Source organism: Balearica regulorum, chromosome Z (assembly GCF_011004875.1).
Source record: "Balearica regulorum gibbericeps isolate bBalReg1 chromosome Z, bBalReg1.pri, whole genome shotgun sequence".
NCBI classification, from domain to species: domain Eukaryota; kingdom Metazoa; phylum Chordata; class Aves; order Gruiformes; family Gruidae; genus Balearica; species Balearica regulorum.
Genome location: NC_046220.1, coordinates 67,701,291 through 67,718,875, shown reverse-complemented (window position 1 = coordinate 67,718,875; position 17,585 = coordinate 67,701,291). Strand labels below are relative to the sequence as shown.

Genomic DNA, 17,585 nt, shown 5'->3' with positions numbered 1-17,585 from the left:
TTTTAAGTACTCTTATTAAACAATGTAGCACAGGAGTGTTTTGTAGCCCCAAATTTGTAAATTTTGAAAAGAAACATGCTGCAGAATTAACTAATAGCCTAAGCACTGCAGACCCCTGCCTGAAACAAGGATTTCAGCAGCACAGTCAGAGCTACCAGAGCACCCTTGCAATGGTTACTACAAGGCTACACACAAACAATGGGGAGGAAAATATTAACCAAAGAGAAATGACCTCAGGTTTGAGACTTGATGTTTCTAAAATTTTGGATGCAATCCTCAGACTGTTAATTGGGCTAGCTCAAAATGGAATGAAACAAACCCCTTGCTTCCTTGGCATTTTCTACCAGCTCATCTAAGAATGATACATGAAGTACAAACAATTGTCGCAACTAAAACAAATATACAAGCACAGCATCTCCAAATCTTAACTTTCTCAAGCATTAATATGTAACAGAGTCAGACTATGGGCAGTCTTTTTCTTTAACATAACCCATTTCCCTTCTAGAAATGGAAACTTGCTAGCATTAGTCTCTCCAGAATTAAGCATCCAGAATGCAGTCGTGTTAGTGAAAACCAGAAGGAGTTAAAGACAACAAGACAGACTAAAACATTGCAATAGCTGAGAAAGCAGTGAAGAAAATTTGCTACAAGATTGAAGAAATGGACAACAGAGTTAACTTACTTGCAGTTTTCCTTTACTGATTTTAACTGGTTTTCCTTCTTCAACCAAGAGATTGTTTTTGTTCACAATCCTTGGTGGCCACTGATGACTTTCCAAATATATACGAACATGTACTCCAGCATCCAGATGGACATCTCTAGCATGGACTGTAAAGTTAAATGTGTCAATAATGTTGTTGCTGTCATCATGCCTGTAGGTCACACACCTCTTTATCAGATCAAGTTGAGTAAAGGAATCCATCAATAGATTATTTACATATACTCCTCCATATTTTGGGAAAGAGAGTATCTCATATGTAATCTCATGATCATTTCTGATGTCTTGGTTTGTAATAGCACTTAGGTTAGCTGTTGTAACAGTTTCCTCTTTTCCTTTTTGAACCAACAAGCCTGTATTATTTGCCAACCTAACATAAGGATCAGTGGCATTAACTTCTAGAAGCAAAGAGGTATAGTGCTTGCCATCTGTCACAAAGAGCACAAAACGCCCAAAATCTGCACCATGGTGTAAAAACAGGACTTGCTTTTGCTCCAGGTCTGCTTGTTTGAATTGGTAGAGTTTATGCGAAGTATCATTTGATAGCACCAAGTCCCCATTGGAAATGCCACGTCTAGTATATAGCAACTGTCCATCATCAAAATCAGAATCAGGATCATGATAGCAAAGATCTGCCAAAGTTAATAATCGCTGCCCATTTCTCACTATGTTAAATGTCTTATCAATTACACGTACTGGTTTCTCATCATTCTTCAGCTGGACAGAAATATTGAATCTAATTTCTACTGACAACGGTTCTTCAAAGTTTGCCCACTTTCTTGACTCTTCACTAGAAGCTCTGACAAGAAATCCATCAAATGCTGTCTCAGAATCGTCATGCACATACATAAGACGCTTATCCATTATATCTTTGCTACTGAAAGTGGTCAGATTGTCATAACTCGCAAATGAGCCTGAAAAATTGATGAGTTTTAATTTTCCATGCTTAGGAAACTGTATAACTTTATATTGGAAGGTTTTATTGTCCAGTGTTTGCACAAACAATTTTGTTCTTGTTATTATCTCTCCTTCACCTTCCGTAACAGTTAGGCCATTGTTAGTCAAAATAATGTTTCTGAGATCTGATTTGATGTAGACTTCAAAGGCGTATAAATTTGATTCCAGATACTTTGTATAAATGAGGAATCTAAATGAATCATGGTTGTCTTCATGGTATCTGCTGATTAATTCATATGCCACTTTTTGATCAGTAATATCTTTCTGGCTAAAGACTGAATCTTTTTTCAAAGGCTGGTCATTAAGCAGTATTTGTCCATTCTTTGGTAGGGACAGCAATTTAAAATGAAGCTCATCTTCAGGTATCTCTAGATCCACGATCACAGCAAAAAGATTATCTGAAGTCAAGTACTTCTTTTTTGATTTTTCAATTTCTAGAGGGGCATGTTTCAATAAACTGTACCTTAACCATTTCACTTTGATTGGAAACGTGTGCTCTTCACTGATTCTGTTTCCTATGCTAACTTTGAATTTAAATTGGTCAGTAACATTTTCCAGCTGAATTTCTTTAAAAGTGCTACAATATCTCACACGGCTACGCTGAATAGAACGTTGAGAAAAAGAGCTGACTCGCTTCCATTCCCCCTTTGAATGCTGCCTTTGTACTTCCCCAAACTGGGGTGCCTCGGTGATCTCATACCGTATCTCCAGCTCCTGGAGTTTGGCACTTGTTTCAACTGCCAGGTGCCTAGGTGTGATCAGAGCTGTAAGACCTTGGAATAGTTCTATTCCTGAATTGTTGACAACTCTGTAATCCAAAGGAACTGCCATGACACGCAGCACAACAGTGTTACTCACTTTCTCACCATCACTCGCCCTCAAAACAATCCTTGAGTTCTTCACACCTGTGTGGACAAAGAAAACAGTGCCTTCCCTTAAGTCCTCGTTAGAAAAAGCCGTAATAACTTTTCCGGGATACTTTGAGTTTTCTAAAAATCCTGCATCTGCATTCAGATTTCCAAGCACTGAAAGACTGAGATCCACAGGATCTGTATCCTTGTCTAGAACTTTTATCAGATCACTAGTCAAACGTTTCTTTGAGTTCTCTAAGAGAAGCAGCAAGTTTCCCTCGGGAAGTGTGATCTCAGGCGCATCATTTACTGGAGTAACAGTAATGCTAAACACATGCTGCTCATTTCCTTGCAAATATGGAGGCACAATTTCCTTACTGCTGGTAGAGATGGAGAAATTAAAATAATCGTAAGGGTCCTCAGAACCATCATGGACATAAAGAATCTTTCCTTGCCACACATCCTGCATAGTAAATGTATTTACCTCCTGTGCTGGTTCCACATCAAGTTTCAAGTCTCCATGAGAGGGTGGTTGCTTTATTTCAAAAAGAATTTGTGACTGATGAATCCCTAATTTCTGAAAGTCTACATTGACTTTAATATGTTTGGATTCAAGTGAAGCTTGTCCGCCCTCTAGCACAATCAAGTTACTTAGAACTAAAAGGTGGCTTTTGTCTTCCTCGCCCAGAGAGACAGAGCTTTCAGGGAAAATGGCAAATGTTGGGGCTGCTTTCACGGGAGGGTTCTTTACAGCCATCTCTGAAGAAAGATTTGTATTAAAAGCACTCTCCATTTCACATCCAGCTGAAATGTCCTTTGTTACCAGAACATTCTTTAGCGATTTCTTTTCTGAATTGGCTTTCAGATCTCTTAAGCAACCTTTGAAGGACCCTCCCCTGGCATACTTCCCAGACACTGAAGTAAGCTCTAACTTAATCACTTCTGAACGTATGCTGTCATCTACACCACCTACAAAGAGAGACCCCTTCAGAAGCGGCAGCTTGCTGTGGGGAGGCAGCAATTTTTCCACAGTTTCTTTATCCAATGTCAGCTGCAAATATTCTGCCGTAAATTTCAGTTTGATATAGTGCCATTGACTATCATTGATGGACCTACAAGAGGACAGCTGGGTTCTACTTTTATGTTTTCCAACATAGGCTTTAATTAATCCATCTTCCATTTCCATTGCAATGAAATCTCCTGCTTGCCCAGGATGGAAAAGGAGCAAGCCACGTGCAGCTGAGGTTTGCAATGTATACTCCAAGATTCCCTCTTCATCAAAACTCCACGATGGGAAAGAAACATAGGATCTGGAACTGAAGAAACTAATGGGTTCATCTTCACCTGCAAAGAATTCATCACTGCATCCCACTGAAACTTCATGGACGCTTTTAAAGCCAGGAGAAGGTCTCAGAGGCATCAGAATGTCTAGCTGATTGAACAACACATCATCAATACATCCTCGGAAATTGGGCAGTGCTCCAACAAGGTAGGGAACGTCAAGTTTACTAGTACCACCTATGTAGAATCCATAATCGATATTTAATTCATAGAGAATTCCAGGCATTTTTGCACTAGTTCTATCATGTTTATCAATTACCAGCGTGACAGTATCATGGTCATGATGTAGTTCAACCAGGTGCCAAGCTAAATCATTCAGCTGAGATCTTTGCTGAGAATGCAGTACTCGTTCCCCCATGCCAAAGTTAATTCTCAACTGCAAGAGACAGAATTTTAATTATCAAAATCCAAAGTGGTATTTTTCACAATCATATATTAATATATCATTAATAAATTAATTTTCATAAATTTTCATATTAAGTATGTAATTTACAAAATATAATTAAAAAATAAAATCCCACTAAAATTTCATGTAGGTTTACTTGCCATCACAAATATGACTTATATAATTCCAGAAGAGGGAATGGACTCCTCTGCATTTCTGCTAGGACCAACAACTCCTGAGAACGCCAGTGACAATGACCTTTCAGAACTTACCTGGCAGAAAACCTATCATTTGGATCCAAACGTTTTCTATAATGCTAACATACTCCAATCTGAAATTTTGCCTTCACTGAACCTCATGCTTTGAACACAATGATCTTGATTTTAAGATCTAGAGATCTCAAAGGCTTTTAGAGGCCAATTTTAACAACTATCTTTGTAAGAAATAAATACCATATTTTGAAATTATCAATTAATTATGTGATTTTTTCCATTTTCTTTAAACATAAACTTTGAGAATTGTTATAGACAACTTGATGAAAAACACTAAACAATATAGGCTACACATATCTTTTTAGCTATAGTTAGAAACCATACCTGTAAATTTCCTGAGCGTATCTCCATTAAACAATAATCCTTCTTCCCAGCTGCAAGAAAAAGCAGTCCATGTGGCTTGCTTGTTCGAAACCGCAACTGTAACGATGTCTGAGAGGATGCTTCTACCTTGTTCAACTTCACAAAGCTATCACCATAAAATGATACTAAAAGAAAGAAAGGAAAACAAACAGGAGATTTAGTCACATACACACAAAAATCTTTACCTACAGCTATATATATATATAAAAAACTTACATTAACTCTCTATATGCTTATTTATATATGAATGAAAACAGATCTCAGCTATCAAATTCACCGGTCCAGGCAAACCGATAACAGACCAATGGCCATACCAGTACAGACAAGGAGTTAATAGAGCCCAGTATTCTACTTCCAACAGTGAATCATAAGAACACTGCAATTGTATTTAATACTTTCCTTCAAATACTCTTCCAATTATTTTTATGTTTCAGGTGTTTTCCTGAGCTTGTCACAGTCGGTCTATTTTGTAACTGCCAAAGGATTTCTCTCTGAAGTACTCCTCCAATTTCTCTTTGGAGACATCTTCAGGTACAACATGCTTTTACATCTCCATCAAAGACATCCTCTGTCACCCCTGACGAGAAGACCCACAGGTCTCCTGCCATCTGTGTGATTCTTTCGTATGTTCTCATCCATCTCTTTTCCAGGCTGATGTGTCCTCTTGTTTCATGTATGCAGGCTCCAACCACCCTGGCTGCCCTGTTGCCCAGACACTCAGTTCTGTACTGGACTACTGCAATCCTTCACTCTCTTCTCCCCTCTTTACTGCCTTGAAGAACAGTAGCACCAGCAGACTTTCTCATTTAACTACTCACTGCCTTTACCATCCCTGTTATTACTATACTGAACAGCACAGATCCCAAGACCAAATTCTCAAAAACTCTGATGGTAACTTCCCTCCTACACAAAAAAAAAAAAAAAAAAAAAAAAAAGCAAGCAATCATTTACCCCTCCTCCTAGCTTTTAATTCATTACATAATAGACAAAGCCCTGCAGTTTGTAAAGCAGAACTTATCTTTAAAGAAACCTTACTGACTCTTCCCAAGTTGATCTTATTTCTGTAACTTTTATCCTTTGTTACAATATCTATAAATTCAAATGGTATGGATGTCAAACTTACAGTCCTCTGGTCATTCTTGTTTTAAACACTGGCATAAAATTTCCCACCCTCCAGGCTTCAGGTACCCAGGGAATTTAAAGCATGAGATCAGATATTACCCTTACCAAGTAAGCAATTTCATCCCTGAGGGTTTTTTGGGTCAACCCTCTCATTCCCTGCCCCCATCTGCTCCTACAAAAGGAGTTTCAGTTTGGGAAACTTCCCAATTAGCAGTAAACACCATTTCATTTAGCTTCTCTGCAGTAACCATGCCCTTTCTGAGTGCTTCTTTTATACTGATAACTTAATCAACTGGCTGCACAGACCCTCTGCAGGGGTTTTGTTCTTGATGTATTTAAGAAGGATTTAGTAAAAGCTTTGATTCCATCAGCTAGCTGATCCCTGACCTTTTTTTTTTCTTCCCCCCACCCCCCCGCCCTGGCCTGTCTATTTTCACATTACATCTGCTGGAGTTTATGATGCTTTCAGCTGTGTTTGGATAGAACTCTTCAAGGACACCACCAGTTAAATACTTATTTTGCAACTTTTAGCTTCATTCTGAGACACCTTTCTCATTTTAACACAGTTCTTCTAAAAATTACGGTTGACAGCAGAGAACTTCTCAGGTTTAATTCTTCCCACCTCTACATTAGCTGTCCCTCTGCTGACTAACACATTCTGATGACTCTTACAAAGTGTGGCTTTAACAAAGACTCTGAACTGGATTCTGCACATTGCAGAGTACCAAATCAAAGATCTCATTAATCAGCTGTTTCATGAAACAATCATTAATAGTATCTAAAAATTTGTTGTAGTATACATAAAAATTCTAGGTGGCTTTCCCGAGAATAAGATTTCAGCAAACCCCACAGCCAAAAGCTATGTTAATAGTGTGTTATATTAAGCACCCAGAGAAACACAGGTAAGATTTTTAGATTACTGAAGTACACATATCTCTTGAAAATCAAGAGTCACCACTGTGCATGGACAAATTGGTTCCAAGTTGAGCAAAAAGGAATTCTTCCCCACTACTTTACTTCTAGCACAAAAGCAGTTTTCATCAGATAGCACTAATATACCTTACAGGTCTTCCATAAAATCTGTACAGTAAGAGAACCAATGCAATTTGTTGTATATAGAAATGTTATTACTGCGGGGTTAATGAAGACTGAGCTCCCTTTAAAGCAAGTATTAGAATAACAAAACTAGAAACAAAACTCCAATATAAGTGAGGACTAAATTTTACTAATAAGCCAAGAAACAGGTTAAATGTTTAAATTTTTATATTATGCTAAGTTCATATTATGGCAGTGGCTAGGACTGTCACTGTTCTATCTACTGTAAGGGTACACAGAGGAGTCCCCTGACCTCCACGTCAGCAAATGAGACACTGAGATACCACCTTCCTGAAGATCACAGGAAGCATAACCTAGCTATCTGAAATGACCTGCCTTAATCAAAAGATTACTCCATTTCCTTCAGCCATTGTAGAAACATCAGAACATCAGTATAATCTTATGGGTACAAGGAGGTTCCACCTCGAGAAGACAGACCCTTCTCCTCACTCTGCTGAGACTTCAAGAAGCACTTATGCTTGGTTTGCTACATTACATCCTAGCACCCCTACAAAACTGACAAGTAAGAGATTTCATTATAATTTCATCAGTGAAGTTCTTCAGAAACTAACAAATAAACCCCAAAGCTTTCACAGATGTTGATGTCCTGAAAGTTTCATTATGATCACTGTAACACAGCCCCTAAATTTCATTGGTGAATTTCTGAATCAAAACTAATGACTGCTGATGGAACTTGAAAGTAACTTTTAACGTGTTGTGGTTTAGGCCGGCAGGCAGCTAAAACAACCACACAGCTGTGTGCTCACTTCCCCACCCTGCAGTGGGATGGAGGAGAGAACTGGGGGGAAAAAAAAAAAAATAAAACTTATGTGTTGAGATAAAGACAGTTTAATAGGTCAGAAAAGGAAGAGAATAATAATAATGATATGAGAATATACAGCACAATTGCTCACCACCTGAAGCCGATGCTCAGCTAGTTCTCAAGCCGAACCACCTCCCAGCCAACCCCCAATTATATATAGACCATGATGTCATATGGTATGGAATATCCCTTTGGCCAGGTTGGGTCAGCTGTCCTGGCTGTGTCCACTCCCAGCTTATTGGATGCCCTACACCTTCTCATTGGCAGGGCAGTATGAGAAGCTGAAAAGTCCTTGACTGTTTGGCAACACCTGAAAACATCAGTGTGTTATCAACATTATTCTCACACTAAATCCAAAACACAGCACTACACCAGTTGCTAGGAAGAAAATTAACTCCATCTCAGCCAAAACCAGGACATAAAGACATCAAATTCTCATTAGACTCAAGTATGTGGGGAAAAAACATTGGATTTTGGGGGAAGCAATGGAGCAGAAAGATAAACATAACCATGGATTACTAAATGCAATCTAGAACAACTAGAAATGAAGTTGCAGAGTCAGTATTTTGTGGTACGCCACTGCAAAAGAGTTTGGTGTTTATACTAAATATGAATTTCCTGGAAAAGAAAAAAGAAACTTAAGTTAAGGCTTTTGCCTTCCATAAAACACTTCAGAGTCAGAATCCATCACTGAAGGTGGGGCAAGAAACTCAACATCAGCCTAGGCACTGATCCAGCACTAAAAGAGATCTTGGGCCAAGACCACCTACAGTGCCTTGGCATGATTTCTGCTTCAGTACCCACCAAGCTAAGGAGTATGTTATTATAGTACAGGAATCAAGTTCTCCTACAGCAGACACTTTTAGAATCATTTCTGGCTGAAAACGTGTTATGAGTAACTTCAAGATGAATCTGGTGCCAAAGCTTTTGAAAAGGGGATATTTTGTCCTGGGCCATCTGATGTCAATCATACCACTATATGTAAGTAAGTGGAGTTCAATGAACAATACCAGCCTTGAAGCGCCCTTGCTACTGGAACAGGTGAATTCAGTACATCATATAGGGAACAATTCTTTTGGGTTGCCTGGGCAGACAATCTATTCTGTTAACAGCTCTATGCCTCAAAGGGAAAGGACGGGTGGACACAGCTGAGAATAAAAGCCAGATCTACATCAGCTATAATGTCCCTTCATGGACAAAGATATACAAAGGCTCAAAAAAACAGAGGCATAATCACTTGAGATGCCAATTTAAAGATCTGTCCAACTTGAGTTACTGGCTAATTTGTGGTCCCCATCTCTCTTCCTTCTCCCTTACAGCCAGCCCTCAACTCTGACTAGAAATACCACATTGGGGCTTTCAATCCCTCCTAATATTTCCATCGTAATAGACAACATTTATATGAGAAGTCTAAGTTTTGAGAATTTTATTTCAAGTAATTTTACTGAACATTCCTGATCAACTCTGTCCACAAGATCTGTCTTAAAAGTAACCACAAGAAACCAGGCCAGGCACAGCAAAAGCCTCCATAATCACAGAGCAAAAGGTTCTTCACTCATCATCTAATGGTGGCATTAAGCTGGAATTTTATTCTTCTGTTCAGCTTTCATTCGCTAGTGTTAAAAACATCATCAAATTCAATGAACAGCTACACCTTGATTTTTCTCTTCGTTTCTATACTCAAAGCACAAAGCAATACAAGCATTGTCTCTTCCCCATTGCCAAAACTTAGACTCACTACACAGTTATCATGAACTATGCACATGCACCAAACAAAATCAGGACTAAACAGCTAACTGAAAGAACAGATTCTTTTCTTTTTCCCTTTTTTTCCTGTCAGTATTTCTCGTTTCAGACTGGATTACATACTTCTCAGCAATGCACAGGAAATCATAAAGAAGAACAGTGATCTTGGAATCACAGTTCCACACTCACTACTTAATTGGAAGTAATTTAATGCAGATTTCACGTCTGCTTAATTCCTTTTAGTCTCCACTGTGGACAGGAAACAGCCAAAGCTCCACATCTCAACCCTCTCCTTCTTTGGACCCCTTTTACACCTTCCTCCCAAAGAAAGTAATATGGAAAGGCTTTCCCTACTGTGCCTGATCCAGTAACCCAGAAAGACTTTTATAATCATGTAATCCATAAAGGTCTTTGCATTTATGCCAGATGAAAAAGAGAAGAGTGGCATTTTACCAAATTGCTTCCATGCCCCTAACATCAACCCTTTTATAAGAAAAAAAAATTGAAATACATAGTTTGACCTTCAAGTAGAAAAGAAAAAATTACGTTGTTCCCATGTGAGAGTATTTGAACAATGTTTTATAGCAATATTTTATAGCAGCCTTCCAGTACCTAAAGGGGCTGACAAGAAAGCTGGAGAGGGACTGTTTACAAAGGCAAGTAATGACAGGACAAGGGGGAATGGCCTGAAGCTGAAGGAGGGTAGAGTTAGATATTAGGAAGAAATTAATGGCTTTAAGCTAAAGGATGGTAGATTTAGATTAGATATTAGGAAGAAATTCTTTACTGTGAGGGTGGTGAGGCACTGGAACAGGTTGCCCAGAGAAGCTGTGGATGCCCCATCCCTGGAAGTATTGAAGGCCAGGTTGGATGGGGCTTTGGGCAACCTGGTCTAGTGGAGGGTGTCCCTGCCCATGGCAGGGGGCTTGGAACTAGACGATCTTTGAGGTCCCTTCCAACCCAAACGATTCTATGAATCTATGATTCTATGAATCTATGATTCTATGAATGGTTTTGTCTTCAAAATATTCAGGAGGTGTCAGTGCAAGGGCCCTTTAAAGATAATCGTTTGGGCAGAAGCCTATAGCGTAAGGAAAAACTATATAGATAACACTTATAGTCAGACATCCCAAATCCTTCTGGTTATTTCCTTTTATAAGGAAAGGCTGAGAGAGCTGTGTCTGTTTAGCCTGTAGAAGACTGAGAGGGGATCTCATCAATGCTTAAATATCTAAAGGGCGGGTGTCTAGAAGAAAGGGCCAGACTCTTCTCAATGGTGCCCACTGACAGGACAAGGGGCAATGGGCACAAACTGGAACTCAGGAAGTTCCATCTCAATATGAGGAAAAACTTCTTTACCCTGAGGGTGACCAAGCACTGGAACAGGCTGCCCAGAGAGGCTGCAGAGTCTCCTTCTCTGGAGATATTCAAAACCCGCCTGGACACAATCCTGTGCAACCTGCTCCAGGTGATCGTGCTTTAGCAGGGGGTTGGACTAGGTGATCTCCAGAGATCCCTTCCAACCCCTACCATTCTGTGATTCTGTGATGTAGACAAAAATATTTGTCCACTTTTAATACCTAATGTATTGATCTTCTGTTTTCAGCACTACCATAAATGTCATAATTAGGCCACAAAATTACTGCTGCTCAAACTGTTCCCATGTAGCCTGCTATTTTCCCATGAAAACAACTATATATGACTTGTTTTATAGCAGCAGGGTGGGGGGAAGTCATGCAATCTATTACACTACCTAGTCATTAAAGATACAATCATAAAAGTAAAGGATTAAGAAGAAGGGGGGGAAAAAAATCACATTCACTGATTTTGAACCTGCTGTCTTACCATCTACTGTTGTCATGTGTTGCACTGATATCTAGAAGCCCCAAACACAGAGAAAGTCCTTATCTCCTGTATGTTTGATGCACATAGCTCCCAACATATTCCAACTGTACAATGTCCCGTTAAGAAAATAAAGTTACTTATCTTTCTATGTGAAAAACTCAAAGTCAAAATAAAGGCTAAATCATCTGTCCTAACTGCACACTCAAAGTGCAACAAGCGCATACAACATTGCTTGTGACTGGTGAGGTACGGGCTAGATCACCTCTAGTATATCTAGAGGAAACACTTGTTTTAGTTATTTCAATGAATAACCTTCCCATTGTCCAGCTGAGATTTGCACCTTGATCTGACCGCAGCAACTCATTCACAAAAGTGTAACAGGAACAGAAATCAAATGGCACAGGTATCTCAGATAAATATTAATCTTCCAGATGACAGTGGTTTTCTATCTGTTTGTTGACAAATTCAGGTATGTTTTTGACTCTCTACTATTTTGCAAGTTCAAGTAGAAGCTCTGGCTAAGAATGCAGCCTGTTTCTCCCTGCGGTTGGTGAAAAAGGTGCAAGCTCTCCCTTTGTAGAGCAGGACTTTTCACACAAATATTAGACTATTAAGCATGTTCTGCAAGAGCTCACTTCAGGGCTGTAAAGAAACCAAAGTGGTATAACTTTGTTCCCCTCTCAGCCTTTCTCCCTCCATCCTCACAACAGAGCAGTTGTTTTTTGTACTGACACATTTCTTTTGTAGCACCAAGTCTTTTAGGGTGCTCCAGTAAGAGGGAGAGGGGTTGAGCAATCTAGAGATGAAGGCAGGTTTCCACATAGCAAAAATACTGTTATAAGCTGTTATGTGTAAGTACAGCTGGAAGCCTCATGAAGTGCCCTCATGCACTAGATTCTAGGCAAACAACGAGACACCTTGAGTCCCAAATACCTTCTGCTGTGACCAAGATAAAATATGAAGGTCCCAACATATGAAGATGCAGGTCCCAACTTTGCTCCCCTAAACCACAGGAAAAACAGCATGCAACTTCCAACATAAATATAATAGGAAGACTCTCCCTTGGGACAGGATTTGAGTGATGGAAACAAGTGTTCAAAGGCTATTAATACCAAATATCAAGAAGCTGTTGTGATATTAATAACTTTTAAAAGCCTTGTTTACTCTGTACACCACAAGTGGAGACAGATTAAACAGGGAGAGAACATTAGTGAAAGACTACCAAATTACAGGTACACAATGTAACAAGCTTTTAAGAGCCCTCTGCCAGAAAAAAGGCAGAATGAGCAATTAAAGAAAATATTTGCAATTACTGCACAGGCTCACATTCTGCGCTACAAACATGTGTAGAGCTGTTCCCCAGAATCAAACCATTTCTCTAGCTCCTTCCAGCTAACAGAGCTTTGCATCAAGGTCCAAGACTTCACCTACTACACCACCAGAAGAGCTGTCAGTCATCTCCAAAGTAAATTTCCCTAGTGTGCTCTACAAATACTGACTCCACTCCTACAAAAGTGTGTAGCTCTATCATGTTTCACGTTTGTGCTGAGGAACTTAGCTGGAATCATTTATCAGAACAACTGAGCCAAAGATACTTTCACATGCTGCAAGTATCTGTTCCAAAATTTTGTGATTTGTCCACTTATTTCCCTATCTAGTTGTTCCTTCCTTCACCTTGAATCTACCAGCAATATGTTTGAAACTATTGTGACTATAGAAGAATCCTAACTTCAGAGTATATAAAAATATTTTGGAGAAATAGGTATTTGTTCTAGCACTTGCAGAGAATTACTTTAAAAGTGATTAATTTATACTAAAGCTTCTGAAATAAACTTCTCCAAATGGTGTGAAAAAGATGCTATGAAGATAGGATAAAAAGAAGAATTCATTATATGAAGCTGTCCTAACTGAAAAATAATTCTTTCAGGCAAAATATTTTACACAGCTAACATTTTGTTGGAACTTTGGAAAGGTCTGCATATACTTTACAGCACATCAGTGATAAAAATCACTATTTTTTTAAAATATAATGGAAATATTAAAGAAATCGCCATAGGTTTCATGCAGCTGTGAGGAGCTGCATAGTCTAGAAATAAAGATGATCAGTTCTGCTGATTCAAAGCTCAAGTAAACTAGAATTTAGAAAAATAAAATTGGACAGCAATTACTTTCTTACAGTAATTTCATATTTTCTTGCTTCTGACCAGCAGTGAAGAATCAGACTGGTAGCTGATTTTTCCCTAGTTTCTGATTGAAATTTGACCTCATGTTAGAAAACCTTACATTTTGTATGACTGCCCATTAAAACTAGACTGAAAGGGCTTCAAAGTACTAACTAGAACTTCATGAGCGTGATGAAATGAAGACTGCTCTTACACAGGTGTAATCTAATGCTGTTAATAGTCCTGTCTTTTACAATGAATCTCAGTGCCTCTCAGTTCTGCAGGGGGAAGAAAAAGTGAACCTCCTTTCAGTCTGATTCAGCAGCAATTACTCATAATCACCTGGGGAAAAATCCTTCAGAAAATACATCCTCATAAACAAAAATGCACTCATGGCTTCTTTGTCTTCCCTTACAGCTACATGGAAGCATTTTGTTGAATGTTCCTTTTTTAACTCAGTACTTGCTACATCACAGATATGACCAAAATCAACTGGTGAGACTGAAAAGCACTACCAGTACCACAGAATACCTTAAGTGATATGGTTTGCTTACAAATCTCACACTCTCAAAAACACAATGCTGAAACTTCACAAAACAGGAGTTTGGTTAATGAAGCTTTGCTACAAGGATAAAGAGCAGAAATAATGCAGCAGAATGACAGAAGGAAAGCGAAGAAGCAAAATAGGCCACTTCATAATGAAAAAATACTACTTCCATCTTTGTCCTCTTATCTAAGCCTGTAGCAGATGACATCAACGGCACATAAGAGGCGCAGGAAAAATGGAAGAGCAAAAGCGAGCTTCCAGATTCACTGGGAATGCCCTTTAAGGCTAATGTTAACTGTTATTCAAAAGTGAATTCTCAGGGTTTATTAACACTTCCTCAGTGTAGGATTTACAGTGAGATTTTGTGGGTATATCAAACGCTGTGAGAGTCTGTAAGCCTCTTACACTCACCTAAAATGTACACAGTAAGAAACATCCTTGTGTTGCATCTACAAATGCTTTACACACCTGACGAGATGATGTTTAAAGGTCCCTTCCACCCCAAAACATTCTATGATGCTATGACTTCCAGATAAAAGAGTCCTGTATTTGAAGCACTGAATGCCAAACGAACAGAGACGATGTTAATTTCTGGTTCTATCACAGAAACACAACGAAGAGTTAGGAATACCACTTAATACCTAATTTCAGTTCACTGCCTATAAGAAGCTGTTAATGCTTTTTTTTTTCCTTCCAGCTTTTCACTGGTTTTCCATTTCACTCTAAGGTTTTTGGGACCAGGAACTCTCTATCTCTGGGTATGGCTATAGCAGCAACCAGAGTAAGAGAGGAGAGCTGGAATATAACAAGCCCACCTGGCAGAGATGCCAATTCACATGGCCCAGCAGAGCTCAGCTTGAGGGCAGCTCAGCCGGAGCATCCTGCATTGCTGCACCTAGGTTAGCATAAGCAGCAGGCTGTATTGGTGATGCCCCTACCTTGCTGTTTGGTAGCTCTAGGTTTGCCTTGCACTACCTGCAACACCAGGGATGGAGGACACTACTGCAACACTGAAGCACAAAGTCTTTTGTCAGCTTCATGTTTTCAAAGCAGTACTGCTTGGCCTAACATTACTGCCAGCAAAAGCAATGAGAAAACCCTCTGTCATGACATTTACGGCAACACTACTATTACTAGAGAAATTTCAGTGACAGTCAGATCTCCCTGACATCCTTGATAGCTCCGAGACACCTCTATGGGCAATGAAAAAATCCCCTCCTGCCCTGCATGCAGGCTTTTTGTTCACAAAACCAGTAAGAACATGACTTAGAGCTCCACACACTGGAATTCCCTCGTGGAAAGACAAGAGAGGTGTATTTCATTCGTAATATCTGAAATTAATCCTGTAAGAAAAACTACTTTTTAGTAGTTTTTTTAGTTTAGATTAACTTCATTAATCTCTGAAGAACTGAAAACTATTTTTTAAAGTTACAATTAAATATTTATTTCTAACTAGTCTTCTCATCTAGTGAAAACAGCCACCATACAATCACAAAACTGACAAGACACTCAACATTTCTAAAGAAAGGAAGTTACAGCAAATGGTTTGTGTCACATGGGATTGCAAAGAGTATGAAAAAGCACGCTTCTGCAAGTGCGTACTGGTCGACTATTTTAAAAAATATACTTAAATAATAGACTTGATTACCAGTCTTTGATGTTCTAATTGAAGATATATCACAAGAAGAAGAAAAAGAAATTTTAGCTGAAGTTTTTGGCTGTCCCAATGGTTTTGGTGACTGCCCAAGACCTGCACTTTAACATGCATCACCATCAGTGAGAGCTGCAGGCCTCTGCCATATCTGAAAAGCCAGACATAAGACAGTTGAATCTAGATGCCAAAGAAACAGATACCCACAGTCAGGGCTGCTAGTTCACGTGCATGCCAAAGTAGGGGAAGGAATCACGTGCAATATTCTTGCATGTGCCTTAGCACTTTCCTTGTGACATATTACAGTTATGATTGTGAAAAGGAAAAAAAAAAGGAGGGGGGGGTGTTCATCTACGTTGCTTGGGTTTTGTTTATTTTTATTAGGAAGTCTAGCCATGTCAAGCCCCAGCACCTCCGCTGCAGGAGGGAAAGCAGGCATCAACACAGGCTCAACCCCGAGCTAACAGGCTCGGCCTTCAGGTTAAAGGAAAGGGAAACCTGCACCTTCACAAAGCTGCCTGCTGTCCCAGCCACCCGCTAGGCCGTTTGCAGCAGAGCCAGCCAAACGGCAAAGCAGCAGCACCCCGCGCTGCCCGCCAGGCACCCAGCTCCGCCGCGCAGCACGGCGGCTCCCGCCCCACGCCGAGGGGCTGCGGCTGCTGCCGGGCCTCACCCGCCGGGGAACGGGGACCGGGCCCACGGCGTTCCCCGCCACACCGCCCTCCGCCAGGCCAGAGCAGCGGGACAACCCCCGGGGGAGCTGCTCCCTTTCGCGGGGCCGCGGGCGAAAAGCCCGCTCCAGCGCTAAGGCCACCCACACGGGAGCGCGGCAGCAGGAGCCCCGGCCCGACCCGGGGCGCCTCTCCTCACCGCGCCGACAGCTGCTTGGGCAGCCAGCGCTGGGCCGCCCCTTCCCCCGCCCGGCGCAGGTGCTTTCCGGCCGCCCGGCCCGCAGGCCAGCGCCGTCTCCCGGCACGGCGGCGCCCCGCGGGCAGCCCTACCTGCGACAGCCGGCCGGCTGGCGGCCAGCAGCAGCGCCAGCAGCAGCAGAGAGGCAGGCACGCTGACCCCCCGCCCGCCCGCCATGCCGCTGTCGCGGCGGGGCCGGAGCCGCGGACCGACCGGGCACCACCACCACCGGCGGCGGGGGCGCGTCCCTGGGAAGCGGCGGGAATGTGTCACCGCCCCCGCCCCACTGGCGGCTCCCGTAGGGGCCCCGGCCCAGCGCTCCCCGCCCGCTGCCCCGGGACGGCCTCCTCCCTCCCTCGCTCCCTCCTCACAGCGCAGCTGTTCCCGCGTCCCGCCCCCCGTTCCAGAAACACCGGCCTGGGACGGGAGACGGGGCACCGCGCCTCCCCGCAGCCCCGGGCTGCCCCTCAGGGGGAGCAGCGGCCCCCCAGCCTTCCTGCGCCGTGGCGGGTCCATGCGGGGCAGCGCCAGGCCTCGTACACAGTGGTCGCGTTAGCGGCGTCAGGGTGTGCGGCCAGGCCGGGCTGCTCAGGGTTTTGTTGCTCACGTCTGAAAAACCTCCTGGGGGCTCCGGAGCGTCCCTGGGCCACCTGCTCCCAAGGACAGGCTTGACTCCCCTCACGGCTGTAGTTTTGTCTTTGCGCCAGTGCCCAGGTGTCGCTGATAGCTGTTCTCAGTCGTCCACCCGCTGTACTCCCCCGCTCAGTGCCCTGCCTGTCAGCAGGAGGAGGCTGCTCT

General features: G+C 41.7%; 1 protein-coding gene across 3 annotated transcripts in view; it reads right to left on the bottom strand.

Moving 5' to 3' along the window:
- The window catches only part of LOC104634098 (chondroitin sulfate proteoglycan 4-like), a 39,650-nt gene extending 22,503 nt beyond the window's left edge, over positions 1 to 17,147 (bottom strand). For 2 of the 3 annotated variants that reach the window (XM_075740329.1, XM_075740330.1), the window contains exons 1-3: positions 16,880 to 17,146; positions 4,849 to 5,012; positions 683 to 4,243 (exon numbers count right to left, since the gene is read on the bottom strand). In XM_075740329.1, coding sequence (XP_075596444.1) covers positions 683 to 4,243; positions 4,849 to 5,012; positions 16,880 to 16,964 — 3,810 coding nt within the window. In that variant the 5' untranslated portion in view covers positions 16,965 to 17,146. Of the gene's footprint in view, positions 1 to 682; positions 4,244 to 4,848; positions 5,013 to 16,879 lie in introns of all 3 variants that reach the window. The other variant, XM_075740331.1, reaches the window with a different exon arrangement.
- Positions 17,148 to 17,585: the final 438 nt, after the last annotated feature.